General features: G+C 65.3%; 1 protein-coding gene across 1 annotated transcript; it reads right to left on the bottom strand.

Moving 5' to 3' along the window:
- Positions 1-93: 93 nt before the first annotated feature.
- Positions 94-21784, bottom strand: AGBL5 (AGBL carboxypeptidase 5; the record flags this gene model as incomplete). Its single annotated transcript, XM_082307840.1, has 15 exons — positions 94-302; positions 435-523; positions 768-925; positions 1106-1152; positions 1617-1732; positions 6724-6932; positions 7637-7827; positions 8500-8635; positions 14442-14611; positions 15186-15744; positions 16748-16926; positions 17884-18061; positions 19846-20012; positions 21227-21398; positions 21588-21784. 15 exons carry the CDS (start codon positions 21782-21784, stop codon positions 225-227), a joined length of 2646 nt encoding a protein of 881 aa, XP_082163966.1. The 3' UTR covers positions 94-224.
- Positions 21785-22732: the final 948 nt, after the last annotated feature.

Genomic DNA, 22732 nt, shown 5'->3' with positions numbered 1-22732 from the left:
CCCTCCGCCGGTCCCGCGGGGAGGAGCGGGGCTGGCCCCGGGTGGGAGCCCGCCGAGCCGCGTTTGCCGGCGATGGCCGCGGCTGGTGCGGGGCAAGGCTGTGGCTGGAGCCTCGCGGGAGGGGGCGAGTGGTGCAGCGGGTCCAAGGCCCCTGCTGCCAGGCTCTTTGCGGGCGCAGCTTTGGTCTGGGTGTGCCGCGGCGGGGCCAGTGCTGGTGGCTGCGGTCAGGCCTCGGTGCAGAAGAAGAGGAGCTGCCGGTAGGAGCTGAGCGAGAGGGGGCCCGCGGCCGGGCCTGGCGGGCGCTGCGGTGGGGAGAGCGCAGTGGAGAGGGGCTGCGGGGGCCGGAGCCCCCGCCCAGGCCCTGCCGGCGCGGGGCAGAGCAGGGCTGGGGTCCCCCCGCCTGCACTGCAGCCCCCAATGCTGCGGGGCCGTACCTGGGGGTGTGGGCCCTTGCCCTGGCGCGGGAGGAGTCCCTGGGTGCCCTGCTCTGCCCCGGGGGGCGCGGGAGCCTCCTGGCAGAGCCCTGCGGGGACAGAGACCGGCGTCACTGCCAGCAGGCCCAGGCCATCCCAGTGTGCCACCGCCAGCCCCCACGCCTGCCCCTCCACCTGCTGCAGCGTGCCGGGGTCACCTGGCCAGGGCTGGGGGTGATGTCCTCTCCCGTGCCGCAGCAAGCAGGTCAGGTGCAGGACGGGTGCTGCGGCCCCCAGGCCCTGCTGGAGCGGGTACCCCGGCAGCCCCAGTGCCAGGGCCGTGCCGTGCCCTACCTGGCAGAGGCTGCGAGGCCCGGGGCCCACCGTGGCTGTGCTTCCCGGCCCAGTGCGCTGTGGTGCTGTCGGCACGGAGCCCCGGCAGGCTCTGGCCGGTCGCTGCCCCCTTCCTCCGCACGGGGATCCTGCTGGGGCGTGGCGGGGGTCCCCCCGGGCTGCGGGGAACCACAGGCCGCTCCTGAGGCGGCTGCGGGGAGCGGGGGGCTGCAGTGGGGGCAGGGGGGCCTCTGCCCAGACCCCCCTGCAGCTCCAGCCCCGCAGCCGGGCGGGGGCTTCGCTCGGCGCCCCGGCACAGGCTGGGGTGGCCCCACGCCACAGCCGATGCCAGCACCTACCCAGACTGCTCCGGGACTCTCCTGGCGTCCAGCTTCTTCGGGAGCGCCTGCGGAGAGCGGGGAGAAGGGAGAGGGGAGTCGGTGCCCAGGAGGGGTGTTTGTTCCTGGTCTTGCGGAAGCCCCCCACGGCTGCCAGGGGTCCTATAGAGCCAGACCCTGGCCACCTGAAGTGTCTGCACATGGCATGGGAGGCAGAAACTCCTGGCAGAGCCCCCCAGACGGGGGTCCCAGCCCCACAGATGGGAGGGTCTCAGCCCCCCAGACGGGGGTCACCCAACTCTTTGGAAGCCCAGGTGGTTGGTGCGCAGTGCCCCACACTCGGGGGGGGGGGGGGGGTCTGGCACCTCCCAGCACAGCCCGGGTGCACTTTGCCCCCCAGCATTCCCCAGACCCCTGGGCCCGGCTGGTGGAGCCATGGGGCAGCCCCCTCCCAGGGCTCGGGGACTGCAGGGCCCTGCCGTCCCCCCAGGCTCCCCTCCCTGCCCCAGACCCCGCCGGTGCCCAGCGGTACCTGCAGCAGCGCTGTGCCGTGGGCAGCCGCCGGCTCTCCTGCGCCGCGCTGGGCCTCCCATGGTCCATGGCTGGTGCCAGTGCTCGGCGCTGCCCGGGTGCCCGCTGGCAGGGTCCCTGTGTGACAAACGAGACGGAGCTCAGCCCATGCCGGGGTTGGGGGGGGGAGGGCTGCGAGCCACGGCACGGGCACCGGCTGCCTGCCCTGGGTGCGCAGAGCCGCCATGGTGTGGATCGGCATGGCTTGGCCAAGCCCTGAGCGCTGCTGCGGTGGGAAGTGGCTGCAGCTGATGGTTGCACCCAGAGCGGCTGCAGCAGCCTCGGTGCCTGGCAGGCCGGGCGCCGGCACGGCAGGCATGGTGGCACTGCTCTGACCGCAGGCCCTGCGCAGGTAGGACGCCGCAGGCAGGACGCGTGCCACACTGCGAGGGTGCAGGATGGGCCAGGGCCCGGCGCGGCACAAGATGGGGCAGACACACAGACACCCCTGTGCTGGCGGTGCCGGCAGCAACACCAAGCTGCTGCAGCTCTGGCAGGAGAAGCCAGGACCCTGGCAGCCACAACGGCCTGCAGTGGCCATCGGGGCCCGACGTCTCCCTGCGCCCACCCAGGGCCCAGGCTGGTGTGTGCCATGGGGCAGCAGCCCCGCACCGGCACCAGGAGCCGGGCAGGCCGGCGTTGCCCCCAGCGCGGCACCGTTCCCTGCGGCTGCAGCAGCCACGCACCGAGCCCCCGTGCCCCCCGGGGCCCGGCCGTGGCTGTGCTTCCTTTTAACCAGGAGAGCCAGGACGGAGCTGCCCACCAGCCTCGCCAGGGCCCCCACCACAGCGTGGGCAGGAGGCACAGCCCCAAAGGCGAAGAGCGAGAGGAGCCGCCTTGGCAGCTGCCGAAGCGCCGGCGGGGAGGCCCATGACAGGCACTCGACAGCTCAGCGTGGGGCTGGGGCCGCTGGTGGGAACCAGAGCTGGAGCCAGAAGCAGCAGCACCAGGCACGCGGCTCAACTGCCACAGGACAAGGCTGCGGCTGAGGACCGGGCTTTGCGCCCGCACTGGCGCTCAGCAGCGGTGTGGGTGACAGCCAGGGGCAGGCAGGGCTGCTAACAGGGACAGGCAGGGCCGCGGTGCCGGGACAGCCCACAGGGAGCTGGGACTCAATCCCAGTTCACGCTCCTGGCCTTGCCGGTGCGATGGGCGCTGAACCAGCTGTGCCGGGCGGACCTGTCCAGGCCCAGGGAAGGTGCCCATGAGCACCACTCAGGACGTGGCAAAGCCGGGCCGTTGCCTCGGGGCGGCAGAGGAGAAGCCTGGAGGGAGCAGGCAGTGGCTGGGTGTCATTTACCCTGCATCCAGCAGTTTCCAGCCTGGCCTCCCACAGCATCCTTGTGGCCATACTGGGAGAGCTGGGACAGGCCCAGCAGCCCGTGGTCCACTGTGAGGGCTGCCAGGCACCAGGGGCTCTCCTCAAGGGGTGGCACCGGTGCCAATGTTTGGCACCTGCCACAACTGCCTGGGCAGCACTGTAGTGGGAAGTAACTAATGCCACGCAGGCTGCCGGGACGGGCCAAGGGACTCCTCGGGCAGCTCAAGGGCAAAGGCAGCGCCCTGCGCCCGGAGAGCACAGGCTGGGGGACGGGGATGTCTGGGCAGCACCAGCACGGGGCCGGCAGCGTGCCGAGCACGAGCCCCCAGCGTGCCTGGCCACGCTGACAGTGCTGCACGGACGTGTGACGGAGCCCTGCTCTCCTGGGGATGGCTGAGCACCTGCCTGCCGATGGAGGGAAGCAATTCCTTGGTTTGCTTTGCTCGCGCAACTTTTGCTTTCCCTGTTAAAAACTGTTTCATCTCAGCCCAGGAGTTTTCTCACTTTTACTCTTCCCATTCCCTTCCCGTCCCACTGGGGGAGCGAGCGGCTCGGGGGGCTGAGCTGCCCAGCGGGGTGAAGCCACAACAGTGTCCCCTGGGAATGGGCAGCACGTCAAATGCCCGAGCAAGCCACAAACAACAGTGAGCCCCATGGCAAATGAGAGCCTGCGAGCAGGAGCAGATGGGAGCCAGACTGCAGCAGTCTGTGCCGGGGCAGGTTCACGGCGTGCCCTGCTCTCTGGGCAGTGGCTGTACGGGTGACAGCGGATGGTACCGGTGAGGGACAACTCAACCTTGGACTCGTCACAACCGAAACGGCACAATTGGTGACGAACTCCAGCCAGCAAAGGCCAGCGGCAGCTGAGGCAGTCACCAGGGGCTCCTGCAGAGCCCCCCTCGCCCTGGCACCTGTGAGGCCGCGGGCAGAGCATGGGTCCGGTCTGGGCTCCCCGGGGCTCGGCCAACGCGGGCAGGCCAGAGCAGCAGCCATGGAGAGGGTCGGGGCATCTGAGGAGAGCCCGTCGGAGCAGCCCTCTGGGAAAGTGGCTCCTGCGGCAGCACCACGCGGGCACAGGCTGTGCCCGCTCCTCCCGCGCTCGCACAGAGACCTGCCCTTCCCCTCCCCGGCTCCCTTCTCAGGCTCCTCAGACATGGCAGCCGCGGGATGAGACCTGGCCCAGCAGCACCCGTGGCTCCGCCGGCCACTGGTGAGGGCTGCACCCCTGCAGCCGGCTGGGCGAACTCCCCACCGTGTCCGCGGGCACACTGGTCCCCGCCATGGCCAGGGCTCGCAGGCTGGCACGGAGCAGAGACAGCAGGGCAGGGGCCTGGCGTCCTCAGTGGAGGCTAGCAGGCTGCTCGGGCATGCGCTGCACAGGAGGGCTGCGGCCCAGAGGAAGCAGCTGGGAGGGGGACGCATTGCTGACCCTTGCCAGGTCCTGGGCAGGATGTCCTCCCTGTAACCCGGCCATCAGCAGGGGACAGCTGTCCGGCTGTCCTGCAGGGCCACGGCAGCGGCAGAGCAGCCTCCCCTCACGGCATGGCTGGTCCTACCCCGTGTCCCTCCTGTGGGGACAGGCTCCTGCCCCTTCCACGTCAGCCAAGAGCTCAGCAGCATGTGTGCAGGAAGGGGAAGAATGGGACACGACCAGGGCGCAGCACCTTCATCCTGCACCATCTAACCACCGCCTCATCACACCTGGTTGGGGGCAGCCGGGGCTGCGGGCAGGGTCTCAGCATTCCCGTTTCCTTCCCAGCTGCCTGGGGCAGGAAGAGTCCGTGACAGCATCCCGGCACCACCCCGGGACGGGACAGCCAGCAGGAGGGTGGTGGCGTGGGGCTCATAAAGCAAAGCTGTGGGGTCAAAGCATTCCTATGCCACGATTCCCTGCACACACGCGGCAATGCCGGTGCTGCCGGGGCCCTTGCGCTCAGAGAGCGGCGGCACTGCCGGCAGCCAGAGCGGGAGGTGCCTGGGGTGCCAGGCAGAGCCGGCACGCAGAAGGCCAAGCTGCCAGGGCGATGCCAGGGCAGGGAAGGAAGAGCCAGGTCCCAGTCCTAAGAGCCGGGCAGCACGTCCCACCAGGCGCCTGGCTCTGCCCGTGGCGGCTGCCCTTGCCAGCGGAGGCCGTGCAGACAGTGCCCACCGGCGCGGCAGCCAGCAAGCGGCGAGCGCAGGCGAGGGAGGCAGAACGACGCTGATCCATCCTACCAAGACAGGCTCATCCCCTCCAGCCCCACACGGTCTGTTCCTGCTCACGCACCCGACTGTCACCAGCTCCCCGGTGGCCGGGGATCAGGCCAGTGGGTTGCTCCCGCTGGCTCCAGGGTGGGCCAAGCACGCGCGGCAGAAGGAACAGACGTTACAACGTGCCCATGAGAACACAAGCCTTTTATTTCCTCCCCATCATGTTCTCATGGCAGATGAGAAACAGTCACTACAAAGTGCTGGAAAGCAAACACGGAGGACGAAGCAACACGAGAAACACAGGCGGAGCACAAGAAGCCAACAGTCAGAAAGGCAGCGATCTCTCCCGAGAGCAGCACCAGTACACAGAGCCTTGACACAACCACAGCTTCGGAGTCACACCCCGAGTCACACAGGCAGCCCCCTCCGCCCGGAAAGCGGACCCTCACTCACACATCTCCGCTCTTTGGGCACTGGGACACATCAGAGCACGGCGCTCACTGGGGCCCAGAGCCCCACAGCAGACTGGGGCTCCCAGTCCAGCCCTGTTTCCTTAGCTGGGGGCCTGTGGGACCAGCCCACAGAGTAGCACAGGGCACCGGGGCTTCCCCCACCATCGGCTGGCCGCAGCACCAAACTGCTGAAGGGCCTGGAGCAGTGCTGCCCGCCCTGCAGCAGCACTGAGCCCCCTGCCCGGTGGTGCGGAAGCCAGCGCGGGGGGCACAGCGAGCGCCTTGCCTTGCTTGGGCAGCCCCTGCTGCCAGAGCACGGTGCAGCCGCAGGGCTCACCGAGAGCTGGCGGCGGGGCGGTGAGCCGAGGCCTTTCCCCCCGCCATGCAGGCGGCTTGGCAGCTCGGTGCTGCGAGTCGGCCCCCGCCGGACAGGACTCGCCGCGCGTTCAAAGCCCCCAGTGACTAATGACAGCTCTGCCAGCCTGCCTTGCCATGACCAGAGTCATGTGCCACGATCGACTGCTGCTCTGCAGGTGCCTGGGAAGGGAAAAGGCACTTTGGTGTATCCCCGCAGGCCTCGGGAATGCTTTGGGAGCAGCTGAGGCCGAGGGAAGTCGAGCGGAGGTTTTCCATGCTGGCTTCTCCAGAAGCCCCGTGGCCCCTGCCCCAGGCAGCTGCACTGGGAAGGGCCGCCTGCTCCAGCAGCCCACAGCGGGCAGAGTCCCTCTGATCTCGGTGCGGCAGAAGCAGCGGGCAGCTTCTGCCCGGCCAGGGGCGGCAGGGCCGTAGGGCAGGAGCTCAGCTGGGCCCCCTCGGTTCCCTGCAGAGGCTGGGCTGGAGAAGCCACAGGTCTCGCCGTGCGGCGTCTGTCCTGACCCAGCCAGGGCCGCTCCGCTCGGGACGGAGTGCGGAGCTGAGCATGGCATCCAGGACCCTTCCGAGGGGATGGGGCGGCGGTTCACACGCACTTCTTCCACGCAAAACCACTTTTATTACGTCAAAGCACACGGTTACGCTGGCACAGCGCTCTCCTCAGGGCTGTGGCTTCGCACAGCAGCTCGACAGGTACTGGATCAAGCGCACGAGAGGTCCCCAGCCCAGCTTACCTCTGCCCGGTGCCGGGGCTCTGGCGCTGCCTTTTGGAGGACTCTGGCTTGCAGTGGCCAGGCCCGGGGGCCTGCTGCAGCTGAAGGTGAAGCTGGGGGAGGCTTTGATCTGCGGCAAGTCCTGCTGGCTGCTGCCGCTCCCGCTGGTGCCGTTGCTGAAGCTCCTCATGCGGGACAGGGCATTATCGGAGGCCGAGGTGGGGAGCCCGCTGGAAGGGGATGAGAAACAGGAGGCTCAGCCTGGCTCTGTGGGGACAGGGTCCCCTCCGTGCTCCCCCCGTCCTTCCCAGCCCGCTCTGCCCCGCAGCCCAGGCACTGAGCGTTAGGCTGCTGCTGCTGCTGCTGCGGCACCATTTCCGTTAGCTCCTGCACCATCTCCGTCAGCCCCCGTGCCTCTTCCCCAGTGGCTGGCGAGCAGCTGGGAACAGGAGCGGAGCCCCCGTCACAGGGGGCTGTCCCTGAGCAGCAGCAGACCCCAGTCCCCCCCACTGCATGTCGCTGTCCCGGCAGCCTCAGGGCAGCAGCACCGTTTCAGAATTCCCACTCCCTCACCCCCAGTCCCAAATCCATCCCAGACCAGCGCTGGACCAGGCTGGGGAGAGAGAGAAGCAGAAGAGACGCTGGTTCTCTCTGCAGGCAGGTAATCACTTCCCAGTTACTGGGGCGGGTGAATCCCAAACAGCTTCATCCCGCACGGCTGCGTGCCCCTCTTGCCTGCCGATGACTCGGTGCTGAGGGATGCCTACACCTGCAGGTCACAGAGCAGGGACAGGCGCGGACCCCGACAAGGTGGGAAAGCAAGCAAATAAACCTTGGCTTCGTTAGCTGCAGGGTGACTCACTTGGAGTACATTTATCATCTCTAATTGGCGTTATCCTGCAGCTCTTGAACACTCAACCCGGCAGGCCCTTACGTGGAGCTCCTGGGGGGGGTCCTGGCACCTCCTCTCCGCCGCGGGCCCCCGCCTGCGCCCTTCATGCCACGCACGTGCTTCAGCATCCAGGCTCGCAGGTTGCTGAGGCAGCTGTGCTCCGACAGGACGATCCGGGGCCAGGGATTGCACTCTGCCATGTCCAGCGCCGCCACAGCCAAGGCTCTCCCGACCTGCCAGGGCAAGAGGTGCCGGTGAGCATGGCCTCGAGAAAGAGCGGCAGCTCTGCGACTTGAGGCAGGAAAATGAACAAAGAAAAAAACCCAACTCCAAGTCCCAGACAATGCCCCAGAGCTCATTTCATCTCTGTCACAGGCTCCAGTCAAGCTCCCTGGCGGCAGGAACGTTCCTGTAGGAATTCTCTGGGTGTGCAGCACATGTGCAGGGCAAGGGCAAGCCAGGTGCCCACGGCCACTGGGACCCACTGCCTCTCGCTGCGGGCTGTGCAGGAGCAGGCAGCCCCACAGTGGGCAGGGAGGGGATGGGTGCAGCGGTGCAGTACACACAGGGACAGCCCTGGGCTGCCCCAGCAGCGGAGGGCATGAACCTCCAGTCCCAGCAAAGTGTTTTGGGGCTGGGGGTAGCGGCGGGGACAGGCACAGACGGTCCTGCAGACCAGGACGTACTGACAGGTTATGGCACTGAGACTGAGAGCACCCCGGCTCCTGCACACCCCTCCAAACCCGCACCATGGACTGGCGCAGGAGTTTTCATGGGGACACGCAAGCGCAGAAGCAGGAGAGAACGTGGAAGTTTCTTCCTGGCTGCCGAAAGCACTGCCTGCAGCGCCCAGGCAGGGCAGGGCTGCGCACACCCAGCCACCCCACTGCTGGGGATCCCCTTACCTGCTCAAACAGCTCCACTGTGTATTTGGAGGGGAAGGCGGGAGGGGGCGGCGGGCTGGCCCGCCCGTTGTCATGGCAGGCCACGGGGATGCTGTTCACCGAGCGCCCCGTGTTGTAGTTGCACTCCAGCGTGTAGCTGCGAAGCACAAGGAAGCCCACGTTACCCGACACGGATCCACGCCTGCCCGAGCACAGGAGCGCTACTGCTGCGCCGCTGTTGCGCACGCAGAGCTGGGGTCCCCCTGCCTGGGAGCCGCCAGCGTCTGGAGAGAAGACGCGGCTCCTGCCATCGAGCCGCAGCTCTTGCTGCAACCTGCTTCACGTGCGCTGCAGTTTCTCATCTGCTGAGGTAGGAATAAAGGGGGGAAAAAGCAGCAGTCGGCCATCAGGTGGGAGGCAGAGGTGTGCCGAGGACCAGAGAGGCACCCGTGACACAGGACCCCAGGAACCGGACCCTGAAACCAATGCAAAAGGACCAGCCATGGTGTGGCTGGAGAGCAGGAGCGGCCAGTGATCAGAGCACTGAGCTCCCAGAGCACCTGCCTCTTCTCTTAAATCAACAGCCAAGGCACCCACAGCTGCTGGGGACACCCCAACTGCTTTTCAGGGTGAAGCAACTACCAAAAGATGCTCTCTGGTTACCCTAAAAGGGTCTGCAGTCATCCCTGGTGAGTTCACGCTAAGGACAGGGCACGAGATTCGCAAAGGGTGCGGGAGAACGGATGGCACGTTGTTCCCCAGGAGCAAAGCCTCACGCCGTACCGCTTTTCTGGCAATGAGACACTGGACCACCGGTGTGGCACAGGCTGCAGGAGGCTTCAGGAAATGGCAAGAGAGCCGCAGAGCCATCTTCTTGTCTCTCCACTTCCAGGGAAAACCCAGTGAGAAGTCACTGGGACGGAGCCGTGGGTGCGACGCTGAAGGTCTGCACCGGCAAGCCCTGCGTGGCAGAGCAGCCCGGCGTGCCGTCGGCAGAGCCAGCAGCACGGGGCGCAGGAGATCAGCGGTCGACGAGGGAGGGAGGTGAGGGCTCGGAGGTGCTGTGCAGCCAACATTCGGAGCCGAGGCATTTGCAAAGACACATAGGGCTGGGATGCACATCCTGGTAGTTTGCAAACTGATAGCAGGAGCGTGGGTAAGGAGCAAGGGGAACCGGGGACTCTCACTGAGGAAACTCAACAGAACTGGAAAAGCCGAAACCCTGTGGGAAGGTCGGTGTGCGGGAGGTGTTACATGGCCCAGCTGCAGGGGCCCCCACTGGGGAAGGCCTGCTGCACAGCCTGCTGACGGCAGAAACTCGCCCGCATCTGCCATGGTGTGCCGATGCTGTCCCGACACCCACAGGGCCAACCACCGCGGCACCGACCACCACGGCAGCGTGAGGCCGACTGAACGCAGCTTGGCGGGCTCCAGAAGGCAGAGGCTTCACCGTGGGGCCGGGGGCCCTTCCCCGTGTGCCCCCCCAGCTGCGGAGGGGCTGGAGAGCGGCCCCAGATCACCCCTCCCCAGGGGCAGGGGTCCTGTAGCCCGGCACAGCCGCCCCTCGCTCGCTCCGGGCCCCAGCAGCTTGGCGCTGGCACTTTGCAGGCAGAGCAGGGCAGGGTGGGAGGGGACAGACCGACAGACGGATGGACCGACAGACCGACAGCCTTCCCCGGCTGCCTGGGCAAGGCACCACGCAGGGAGCAAGGCAGGAGTTCGGCTCAGGGGGCCAGAGCGGGGCTGAGCCTATGGCAATGATGTCAACCTTGCCCATTAATGACAACGATGACCGATTTTCTTTAAGAACGGCCAGGTCCTGACCACATGCCCAGCTGGACTTTGTCAGGACAGCTAATGGCAAATTAACCTCCGGGCTGACATTGCCCACTGTCTGAGAATCATCAGTCTCCGCCTGGGCATGAGCCAGAAAGCAGAAAGCACGCAGCAGCCCCCCGAGGAGCCCCATCTCCTCCCCAGCTCCCCTCCGAGGAGCGGCCCTGCCTGGGGGGCTGCTCTAGCGGGGGTGGGCGCTGCTGGACCTCACGCTGACTGAGGAAGGAGAGCTGGTTGGGGGTGCGCGGGTTGGGGGCAGCCTCGGCTGCAGCGACCACGCGATGGTGGAGCTCAGTAGCCCGAGAGAAAGGAACAAGGCAAAAAGCAGGATCACAGCCCTGGACTTTGGGAGAGCAGATTTTGCCTTTTCAGGGATCTGCTTGGAAGAGTCCCCTGGGACACTGCCCTGGTGAGAAGAGGCGCCCGGGAGAGCCGATTCACAGGCAGGGCTCACCTCCTCCAGCTCGGGAACAGTCCACCCAGGTAGGCAGGAGTCTAAAGGTAGCAGGAGACCTGCATGGATGAACACGGAGCTCCCGACCGGACTCTGATAAAAAAAGGAATCAGGCAAGAGGCAAAAGAAGGGAGAAGTGGCCTGGGAGGGACCCAGAGATGCTGTCTGAACGGGCAGGGATGGGGCTGGGAAAGCCAAAGCCCACCCGGAGCTGAATCCGAAGGGCTATGAGAAGGCTTTTAGAGATGACTTAGTAGCAGAAGGAAGACGAGGGAGAGCGTGAGCCCGCTGCTGACTGGGGCGGGGGCCTCTACACCTTCTTCCCCTCAGTCATCACTGGCGAGCTCTGTGTTCAGAGAGACCAGAGGAAAGTCAGGAGCAAGGGATACGTCCCCGCGGGGGCGGAGGAGCAGCTCAGGGAGGACCCACAGAGCCTGGACAGGCACAAGGCCGTGGGACCCGCGGGACGCCCGCGCGAGTGCCGAGCGAGCCGGATGATGTCCCGGCGAGGCTGCTGCTGATTATCTCAGAGAGGTCCTGGCGACCAGGGTGGGTCCCAAGGACAAGGAGAACGCAAACATCACCCCTGTCTGTGGAGCCAGAGACCCACAGCCTAGTCAGCCTCACCTCGATCCCCGGAAAGGTGATGGAGAAAATAATCCTGGAGACCTGGGAAGGACAGAAGGTGCCTGGGAGCAGTCAGCAGATTTACGAAGGAGAAATTGTGCGTAACCACCCTGGCAGCCTTTGACGACATAACGGCCAGCGCCAAGGCCAAGGGAGAGCCGCGGGTGATGGCTTATGGCTTTGGACACCGTCTCCCACCCCAGGCTCGCAGGTGAAGGACAGGCGATGCCAGGGGACAGGGAGGTGGCCTGGCTGACACACCAGGCTGTGAGCATGGCACAGAGCCCAGCTGGAGCCCCAGCCCCGGTGGCGTGCCCTGGGTTGATACCAGCTGTCACGCTGCTGAGCCCCGTCCCCGAGGCGCCCAGGCACTGCGTGCCCCCAGCAAGGCCGGGGAGGACGCAGAGCTGGGGGCAACGCTCCAGGGGGTCGCGCTGCCCTCGGGAGGGACACGCTGGGCCGGAGAAGGGGCAGGCAGGGACTTCCCCATGCTCCCGCAGGGAAAGACAAAGTCCTGCTATGAGGAGGAATAACCCCACAGCCACACAGCCCGGGGCCAGCCGGGGAGAGCGGCTCCGCAGAGACAGACCTGGGGGTCCTGGTGGGCACTGAGTTTTGTAAACTGACCCCAGGGATGCTAAGTGGGGTCCCCCCTTTTTCCAGTTTCTCCGTTTGCTGTCTTACTGTGTTCTTTATTCCAAGCTTTCACCTTTCTCCACCAGCGTTTTCAAGGTGGGAAAAAAACCCAATGGCTTTTAAGATATGCGACGAATGCCTGCACACGGCTCATGGTCGCTCTGTGCATCTCTGCTGCACAGTGTGATGGGTGCTAGAAATTCACCCGTGCTCAGCAGCAGTAAGGGGGGAAAAAAAAAAAAAAATCCATTAAATACTGCTTCTATCCCCAGAAAGTCCTGGAGTCCTCCAGATTTCTGGAGGGTGTTGGGGAATAACTTCCCGATCTGGGCGTAGCGGTGCTGGATGGGCCACCCGGGGATGATGCACGGCTGGATCACGGACAAGGAGGAACCTGGGGATGTGATCACAAACGTCAGCCTTGTCTGCAGTGACCACGAAATAGTGGAGTTCATGATCCCGAGGGGAGAAGAGAGCACAGACCCAGGGCCTCAGAAGAGCAGATTTTGGCTAATTGAGGGCACCAGTAAGGGGGATCCTGTTGGAAAGAGGACTGAAGGACAAAGGAGCCCAAGAAAGGTGGCAGGTTTTTCAGGACAGCACACTCCAATTGCAGGAACGGCCCATCCTGGTACTTGGGGAGACGGACAGACGGACCAGGAGATCAGCTGGCTGATGGGGCACGCGTGATGGAGCTGCACTGCAGAAAGCAGCAGGCGGGGTGGGAGGATCGCTCTGCCTGAAGACGGGGCTCCAGGAGGAAAAACCCACCAGAAATGGAGGATAATCAAGTCGGGGATCTCCTGAGAAACACAACCCATGCGAGCCCACGGGCCCCGAGGAGCAGCACCCAAGGGTGCCGAGGGGCTGCCGAGGTCCTTGTGGGGCTCCTCTCGGTCGCCTCCAGAAGGTGACAGGGCGGGGGGGCAGTCCCTGACGGGTGGAGAATGGCAAATGTTGCATTTGTTGTTAGAAAAGACCATCCAGGGCCCGAGAGGCTGGACAGCCTCACCTCAGTCCCCGAGATACCACCGAGCGGGCCCTCCCGCAGCACGTTGCTGGAGGCGTGAAGGAGAAGAGGGTGACTGGGCGCTGTCAGCCGGGATCGCCTGCATCTGCCCGACTGCTCAGAGATAATTCCGCTTGCTAATCCCACAGAAAAGCAGCCAGTCTCCCTCCCTGTCCGTCCCATGTGCTTGCACAGCACCGCATGGCACGGGCACCGAGAGCGCTCCTGCCGCCAGCAGAACACCCGCCACGTTTCCAGATGTCGCCGTTGGATTAACCACGGGCGCTGCCCTGCCAGCACCAGCAGATGGGCGCAGAGCAAGCTACAGCAGCAACCTGAGCCTAAAAAACTCGTGTACTTGTTATCACAGGCTGGTTTTAGCTGGGTCAGCATGCTGCCTGGCCCAGCCTGCGGCCTGGCGCAGGGAAGCAGCGGAGCACATAGCAAGTGCTGAGGAAATGGGGGAAAGAAAGGAGCTGAGGGAGCCACCATCGCTGCTGGCAGCCTGGTCCTACACCAGCCTAAGCCAGCAAGGAGACTGCACCCGCAGAGAGCAGCTGTTCACAGGAGGAGGGGTGCAGGGGTTTCGGGGGAAGTGCAGGGCTGGTCGGAAGCCTGGCACTACTTCCACGTTTCCTCAAACCACAGATTCCCAGGGAATGCGGCATCTGCTGGAGAAGCAGCACACACTTCTCTTCTTGTACTCTTCCCTCAGCATCTGCGACTGGCCACCAGCGGGGCCAAACAGGGCAAGACAGGCATTTTTACGTTCCCAGCAACCACAACAGAAACAGACCAAAAATATCCCATCCGTTGCTGGAGAGAGGCACGTGGCTGCTACGGGTCACACAAATATCCTCAGCTCGCAGAACGATGGGTTGGTTGGGGCTGGAATCTCGCACGGCAATCTCGCACGCGAGGTCTGGGGAAGCTGAGCCCATTACAGCTAAACAGGTTTTAATTACAGCTAAATACAAATGTACGAAGGTCCATCTGGGAAAGAGAATTCCTTCTGGAAAGCAGCGCACAAGCAGCTCTACAGAGGCGAGGCCAAGAAGCCAGAGCAGCTGCAGGAGGGATGTGAAGGGACCGGAGGTACAAGAGGAAGAGGAGCCAGGCTGCGAAGCAGGACAACGCCTGCAGCTCCGGAAGGCGGCGGTACCTGGCATGGCCGGCTCCCGGCCCCTGCCCGCGCTGCACCAAGTGCATAACACGATTCTTGGCCAGTTCAGACAGCAGGCAATTCCTGACCCCACTGGAGAGCAGTGCAGGACGCAGCTGCCCCCACAGAAATGCTTCCAGCTTTCCTTAACAAGCAAGACCACCCCCTTCCAGGACGGAGAAGAGCTGGGCCAGATCGGCTGGCACCGACGTTCAGCATGGGAGCGGAGCTTTGCCTACCTGTGGATGATCCCCAAGGCCTTGTAGACGGCCACTCGCCCGCTGCCCTCCTTCGACTGCCCGTCCCGCTTGTCTTTGGCGTACATGTTCTTCTCCGAGAAGTTACAGCCCGTGAAGTCAAAGTGAGGTGAGTTCAAGGAGATGAGTTTGGGGAACAGCATGTTCTCCACCTGCGACGCACAGAGAGTAACACGGGTGACCTTGGTTGTTTGTCCTGCTCCAGCATCACCAGTGCCAGGCTCTGGGATGCACTGGGGTGTTGGCCGAGGCTGGGCCCACTCTGCCCAGCTCCAGCATCCCACACGCTCCAGCCCTGCCCGGGGAACGCTGCCCACCCCTGCCCGCCCCTGCCCGTCTCCAGCATGGAGAGGCAGCAGCTGCTTGTGGAGGCGGAGAGGAGGGAGCCTGGCGGCACGGCTCTCCCCCGCTCTCCTCCCTTCGGAGAAGAAGGGGCAGCTCTTCCGTCCTCCCCACCCCAGCTCCTGGGGGAAAGCTGAGACCTGCTGCAGGCCTGGGAGAGGAGGAGAGCAAACTCCACCGAGCACCGAAGGCAGGGAGGGCAGCCAGCCCAGCGCCCTCTCCTCGGGCACCAGCCCTGTCCTGACAGGGAGCTCTGTTTCTGGCGTGACGGGGACCTCCAGCCCCCTCTCCAGCAGCGGGAGGGAGCGTTCGGGACCCTGGGGAGGGGACAGAGCAGCGAGGGGGTCCCAGCCCACTCCAGCACCTCTGTGCTCCTGCCCTCACCTGATCGTTCTCGTCACTGAAACTGTTGCCGTACATGAAGCAGCCGCGTTTGGAGGCATGCCCGTGGAGATCGACGTAGTAGGCCAGCCCGCTGTCCTGGGGCAGGATGGTTTCGGGGAGAGGTGCTGTCGGAGGCCTCCTGGCTTCCTCCTCACAGTGCTCCACGGTCTGGCTTGAAGGGAGGATCCAGACAGCTTGGTCCTTGCTGCCCAGGTCGGCGGCTGGCGCTCCCGAGAGCCGGGGTTCCTGAGAAGGGCTGAAGTACGTGCCGGCACGCCAGGTGCTGGGTGAGTTGCGGAGGTTATTGGCTTTCTCCAGCTCCGACAAGGCTGCCTCCAGGGACAGGGTGCTGCTGAGGACGGAATGGTTGGAAGATTTTGTGCTTAGTGAGCTGGTGCTGAGTGGTGAGACGTACGTCCTCCAGTCAGGACAGCCTGGCAGGACGCGGCTGTGAACGTGGTGGTAGAGGAGGACAGCTTTGGCCCCGTACACTGCGGGGTGCAGCTCGGCATCGGGGTTGAGATACTGGCGGTTCAGGTTTACCCCGCGGGAGTCAGTTCTGCAAAGAGAGCAGAGAAGATGTGAGGTCCTTTGCACAGCACCATCCATTCTGCAAAGGCAGACCTGACCTTGCCTCGTCACGGCTGAGGCTTTGGGCTCCGTCCTGGAGTACAATCAGCCAAACCATCCCCTCGCAGGCAAGCGGGCAGAGGCTCTGCCCCAAAGCAGCTGAGAACCTCTCTCCTGGAGTAGCACTTGCCTCAGCGAGACAGAGCCCCGAGACATCGCCCTCCCTCCTCCCTGAATCACAGAATCGTTAAGGTTGGAAAAGACCCTTAAGGTCATCGAGTCCAACCGTTAACCCAGCACTGCCAAGCCCACCACTAAACCACGTCCCTCAGCACCACGTCTCCCCAGCTTTTAAATCCCCCCAGGGATGGGGACTCAGCCCCTGCCCTGGGCAGCCTGGGCCAGGGCCTGACAGCCCTTTGGGGGAAGAAGTTTTCCCTAATATTCAACCCAAACCTGCCCTGGCGCAGCTTGAGGCCGTTCCCTCTCGTCCCATCGCTTGTTCCTGGGGAGCAGAGACCGACCCCCCCGGCTCCAGCCTCCTTTCAGGCCGTTGCAGAGAGCGATGAGGGCTCCCCTCAGCCTCCTCTTCTCCAGGCTGAGCCCCCCCAGCTCCCCCAGCCGCTCCTCCCCAGCCTCGTGCTCCAGCCCCTGCCCCAGCCTCGCTGCCCTGCTCTGGCCACGCTCCAGCACCTCCATGTCCAGCTCCGACACGCCAGGGAGAGCAAGGACAGGACAGCGTCTGAGCGCCTCAAAGGCGCAGGGCAGCGCTGCTCACCCGAGCTAGAAAGCCCTGATCCAGGAGGTGACCTACGCAGGCAACAGCAGCCCCAAGCCCTCACCAGAGATCCTGGGGGGCAGCAGGGAGAGGGGAGAGCAGGGAGAGACCATGGGGCTGTCCTTCACAGCCATCGCAAAAGGCACGGCAGGCTCCAAACCAGGAGACCAGCCCAGCTTGGATCCTGACGCAGCTGCAGCCCGCGCTCGCTCACCGATAGTGGCCTCGCACCACCCCGTCGGGGTTCAGCATGGGAATGAGCTTAAAGACGAACATCCGCCGCAGCATCTGGGCGCGGGGGTCCTCCTCCCGCAGGATGAAGTCCAGGAAGCCGTTGAAGACAAAGCTGGAGGGTGTTTCTCCCGGGTGGACTCTGCTGCTCAGGAAGAACACCTGGGGGCAAACAGATGGGGTAACGGGCAGGTTCCTTCTTGCCCCAAGACGCTGCGATTCCTTAGCTGAGGGGCCAAACGCTCTCTGGGGCTCCTCCCCTGCGCCGCAGCCAGGCACCGCAGCCAGGCACCGTGCTGCCCGAAGCGGAGCCAAGGCCTCTCTGGAGCACACCACTGGGTACCGGGTGCGGTAACGTAACAGTTTTTGGTGGCTCCTTTGCCCAGTGCCTCTCCTAGATCCTGCCTGGAATAAGGCTGGCCATCCCTGCGTGAGACTAAAGGGACAGAAACCCCGCAGCCTGCTACAGAGAGAAACCAGAGTGCAGGCGGCAGAGAAGCCGCAGAAGTGCCCCAGGGCAAAGCCCCGAGCGATCCCGCAGAGCGGGAAACGAGCCTGGCTGCAACGACCACATAAAGCACCTCCTGAAGAGCTGTGCTCTGGGCGGGAGCTTCCCCACAAGAGACGTGCGTGCAGCCTCCCTGCCGCCCACCCTGGCTCTGGGCAGCCACAGCGGGAGCTCCCCGCCAGCCCTGTCCCTAGCAGGCAGGGCCCACGCACCGCAGCAGGGGTGACACCCCAAATACTGCACTTCCATCGGTTTCTTCACAGCTTAACGGAGCAACAGCATTAAAAGGAGGACAGAATAAAACTCCTAGGAAACGAGACGCTAATTTTTGCACCGAGGAACGTGCGTGTGGTGCTACCAGAGGGCATTTCGTGGTGCTGAGATGACGTGGATGCGCTGGGGGTCCTGGCAGGCTACTGGTTCCCATGCCTGACACGGGATCTCACGCTCCACCCAGTCTAACGCTCCAGCCCTCCGGGACACGACGCCTTTCACGTCGTTAGTTGCAGTTGCGAGGGCGGCAGCAAGGCCCCGATGCGCGGATCACCTCACAGCCTGCTCGCCGCGCTGGCTGTCCCCCGCGCAGCCCCAAAGCCGGCGCAGCAGCTCACCCTCTTCCCTGCGAAGCGGCGCGGCCGCGGAGTGTTTGTGTCTGGGAAGAGCTTGTCCAGCCGGGGCTCCCGCTTCTCCAGCATGCCGTGGCACGAGGTGACGGTGAGCAGATCCACTCGCAGCTTGTCCAGGGAGTGGCAGAGCAGCTCCCGGTGGTAATAGACAGAGTCGAGGGGGCTGCAGGGCGAGGAGGGACACTCAGCCAGCCTGCCCAGTCAGCTGGCAACGCGCAGGCCAGAGCCTCCCCCTCCAGGGGAGAAAGCGGCTTGGCCGGGGCCACTGCCATCTTGGCTGAGCGTGCTACTGGGCCGGGGACCAAGGAACGGGGCACCAAGCCTGACCCTGGGCAGCTGCTGGAGATGCCCTGAAGGAGCGACGGGGGCTCCCAGCCGGGCAGGGGACGCTCCCCGCACCCACAGCCCTCTGGCCGCTCATCCAGGACCACGTCCCTGCTCGCTCTGCTCCCCAGGAGTTCGACAGCCCCAGCCTGACCAAAACCACCAAACCCTCTCCTGCTGCCTGCAGGCACCCACAGCCGAGCTGGTCACTGCCGGCTGCCCTCGGAGCCCACCAGGAACACAAGTGCTCCCAAGCAACCGCTCATTCGGAGGAAAGAGCGGTGGCCCAGGCCCTGGGGTCACGCTGCCTGGCCCCACCGGCCGCGGGGAGCCGTGGGTGAGTAGCTCCTGCTCAGCCAGACCCGGCGGAGGTGCCTGCGGCTGTCAGACTGCCGGGTCACCCCCCCCCGTGGCAGTGTGAGACCGGTCAGGTGGGGAAATAAACCTCCGAGGGCATCAGGCAGAGCGAGCCGGGGAGGCAGCAGCCCCCATCCTTCGGGAGCCCACCGCGGCCAAGGCAGCACCCAGCAGCAGTGAGGTGTGCGCAGGGTCACGGACAGCCTGGGCGCCGGCTGTCCTGCCGGGTGCTGCTGCAGGACCCATCCCCGGCCTCGGGGGTTCGACGCAAGGATGGCACGCGGAGGGGAGCGCGTCCCGCCTGCACAGCGCGGCGATCCCCCCTCGCCCTGCTGACGGCCCCACACGGGCCCCTGGCAGCTCCCGCCGTGCCGAGGGAGACGGGGTCTCCTGTGGAAGGGTTTGGTCGGGACCACCCAGCCCTGCCGCAATCCTGAGGGGCTCAGGGGCCCCCCATCAGCAGGCAAGTTTGACCCACAGAGACTACAATACCGCTGTCAGACCCTCGCCAACCGACTGCCGGGTTTTGGAATTCTCATAGTTCTCCGTCGTGTGACAACGTAAGAACAAACCCCTTTCAATAAACCATTGCTCACCCCTTGTCTCAGAAAAGGTATTTATGATCCCAGCCCCACGGCACGGAAAGTCTTTGGGGCCAGGAGGGGCTGCAGGACAGAGTCACCCGCAGGGACACCTGGAGACTGACTCCGTCCTCCTCCCCTTCAGCTGGGCGTTAAGTTCTCCTCTGACCTCCGAGAAGAAATTCTTGAGCTCAGAGGAACTTCCCAGCATAATCCACAAAGAGCCCGGTGCTAAGGCTGGCTCTTAGTGGCGAGATCTCCCTCTGGGACAGCGGTGGTAGAGGAAGGGAGCAGCGGGTGAGAGATGCCCTGACCTTCCTGCAGCTGGGAGGGGGAAAGCAAATGAGGTCTTGGCCTCCGAGAAGCCCCCTCCTTAAACTGAGGGCTGCAGTTCTGCTACAGCCCCTCCTCAGCCTCCCACCTGATGGGAACTTGCCCTTGGGAATGCTGGGGGATCCGGCCCAAAGCAATAAAGCTCCGGAAGCCCCTCGGAAGCGCACGCTCGGGGGGAGCTGCTGCAGCTGCTCGTGCAGAGCTGGGGCCCAGAGGAGCAAGCGGCAGGCAGCAACCGGGGGGAGCAGGGGGCACAGGGACCTTCCCTCCGCAGCCAGAGCTGGACAACACCGTGCTTCCGCAGCAGGGGCAAAGCCAAACGGGTGAGGGCCGGGGACGGGGGGCACCGCACCTGCTGGGAGACATGTGCCGGCACTCCTGGAAGCGGCCGTCCAGCTGCGCCAGCATCTCCTGGCACTCCGTGTAGGAGAAGGGGTAGCAGAAGGCAAAGTAGGTGGTGGCACCGCGGTGCTCCAGGAAGCGGTGCACGAAGGACAGCACAAACTGCGTCTCCACCATCTGGGACAGACACAAAGCAGAGGCTGAGCGGAGGCACGGCCCCAGGAGCGGCCGGCCGAGGCCATGCAGAGCCACCTCCCGGGCACAGGCCAGGCAGCCACGGCCGCCGCAGGCCCCCGCGGTCCTCCCTCGGCAGCGCCGCGCCGGTGCCCTTGTGCATCGGGGGGTGCCTGCAGCCGCTCGCCCTCCTCCAACCACGCGGGAATCAAAGCTGCACTCCCAGCAGATCCCAGCCCGCTTTGCTCGGATCCCCGAAACGCCAGGCTGTTCCCTTGGCTCCCTGCTGGCCCCGCTGCGCAGCACTCAGGTCCCTGGCAGGACGCCGAAGCCTCGCCGCATGCCTGCTCTGGGGCAGAGCTCTCTGAGAAGCCCAGAGGGCTCCTCTGGTCCTGGAGCCCCCCCGCCAGCACCCAGAGGCTGGACAGTAACTGCTCTGTTTCGGCACACTTCGCAAAGGTAATGAGCGCTGCAAAGCTCAGTTCTACGCCTTGTCTCTCCCTGGCGCTGGCTGAACCAAGCGTCGTCTTGTCCTGAGCCAGGGGATGGGAGATCCTCTCTGGCCCCTGTCCCGTGGGGCGGAGCAGGGCATGCTGGGGGGTTGCTGCCTCCCCGCAGCAGCGTGTGTGGAGCAAGGACGAGGCAGAGCACCTGCAGGCGACTCTCCCCCAGGCAGCTCTTTCCAGACCGGAGACAGAAAACGCCAGGAACAGCAGACTCCTGCTTGAGGCCCGAGCACCTTAACGGGGCTGCGAGAGCCGGCCTGCTGCCACGGCCGTGCCTGCTGGCTCCCGCCCTGGCGCCGTGGCCCGCGGGGGGATCACCGCTCTGATGCCACCTGGCTCGCCGTCACCCGCCGTTTACCGGCCACTTAGACAATGGCTGAAGGGGAAGGGAAGCCCCGGGCGTGCTTCGAGAGCAGTTCCACCATTCTCCCATCGCGCAACAGGGAAATCGCCCAGCGAGAGCCTGCGCCCTGGCCCGAGCCGGCCAGCAGCAGAGAGAGCTGCTGGGCCGCGCGCTCGGCCCTGGGAGGGGGCTTTGCCCCTAACCCCCACCCGCTCCCTTGGGGCCCCCCGGTACGAAGCAGCCACACCGCGGAAGGCTGGGGTCACCCCGGCGCGACGAGCGAGGGACCCTGGCGTCCCCAGAGCTGCCCCGAGCGCGGGGTCCGCTCCCCGCCCGCCAGCCCAGGCCCCCCCGGCCCCGGGCCGTACCTCGAAGCTGGGCCGCTGGCGGATGCGCTCCCAGCGGGGCCGCACGGGCAGGGTCCGGACGAAGGGGGACATGCCCTGGGAGTACAGCCGGCTCTGCTTGTTCATGTTGAGGATGTGCAGCTTGATCAGCTTCCCCGGGGCCCCCCCCCGCACGCTGAAGTAGAACCAGGACCTGGGGCGGGACAGCAGCGCCGGCTCAGGCCCTGCCCCGGGGTCCCCGGGCGCCCCCCGCCCCGGGAGGAGCCGGTCCGGTCCCGGGGGGGGGGGGGGGGCGCGGACCCCACCGGCATCCTCGGCCCTGCCACCCCCGGCCCTTCCCGGGACCCCGGCCCCGCTCCACAGCCCCCGGCCGCCCCGTTACCTGTTGCCATTCTCATAGGGGGTCTGGGCGCAGTCGGGCCGGGTCCAGACGTTGAACTCGTAGTCGGCGGCGGGGAGGGCGGCGCCCCAGGCCGCGGGGCCGCGCCCCGCCCCGCCCGGCCCCACCTGCTCCACGTGCGCCAGGTTGCCCGAGTCGAAGCGGGAGCTGAAGAGCAGCCCCCCGCACCGGATCTCCATGGCCGCCGGCGGCCGCTCATCGCCTCGCCGCGCCGCGCCGCCGGCCCCGGCCCCGGCCCCGGCCCCAGGCCCGGCCCCGGCCCCGCCGCGCCGCCCGGCAACAGCAACGCGCGCACCCATTGGCCCGCCGCGCCTTAGCAACGCGCCCGCCCGTTGGACGGCGCCTGCGCAGCGGGCCACGCCCCCGCTGGCCACGCCCGCGCGCGCTGGTCCAGGACAGCACGTGCACGGGCACGCGCGCGCCCACGCGCACCTGCACGGGCACGGGTGTGCGTGCACGCGCGCACAGGCCTATAGCCGCGCGCGTGCACAGGCGTGCGCAACCGCGTGCTCCTGCCTCGACACGCGTGCATGCACGTCTACGTACATAGGTGTGCAAAACAGCACGTGCACACCCCCTCACATGCACACACATGTACAGAACATGCATATGCAGGCACGCGTGCACACGCCACACACACACAGGTGTGCACACACCTACACATACACGCACACGCGCACCCACGTGAGCACATACACACAGGTACGCAGACATGCGCACACACGTACACACACTTAGGCACACCTGTACGTAAGAACACACATACACACACGTGCACGTCTATACATACACGCACACGTATATGCACACACGTACACAAGAGCACGTGCGCATGCACACGTGTACACATACAGCCACGTGCATACATGTCCATGTAGACACATCATACAAATGCACACATGTACATAACATGTATATGCAGACACATGTGCATACACCTACATATACATGTACACACACACGCATGCACATACACACATTAGCGGACATGCACACATGTGCACACACACTTATGCACACCTGTACATAAGCACACACACATACACACATGTGCATGTCTATACATACACGTGGATGCACGCACACACATCCACAAGAGCACACGTGCACACGTACGCACACGCACG

The sequence above is a fragment of the Platalea leucorodia genome (genome assembly GCF_965183815.1).
Source record: "Platalea leucorodia genome assembly, chromosome: 3".
NCBI classification, from domain to species: Eukaryota; Metazoa; Chordata; class Aves; order Pelecaniformes; family Threskiornithidae; genus Platalea; species Platalea leucorodia.
This window is presented reverse-complemented; position numbering and strand designations above follow the sequence as displayed.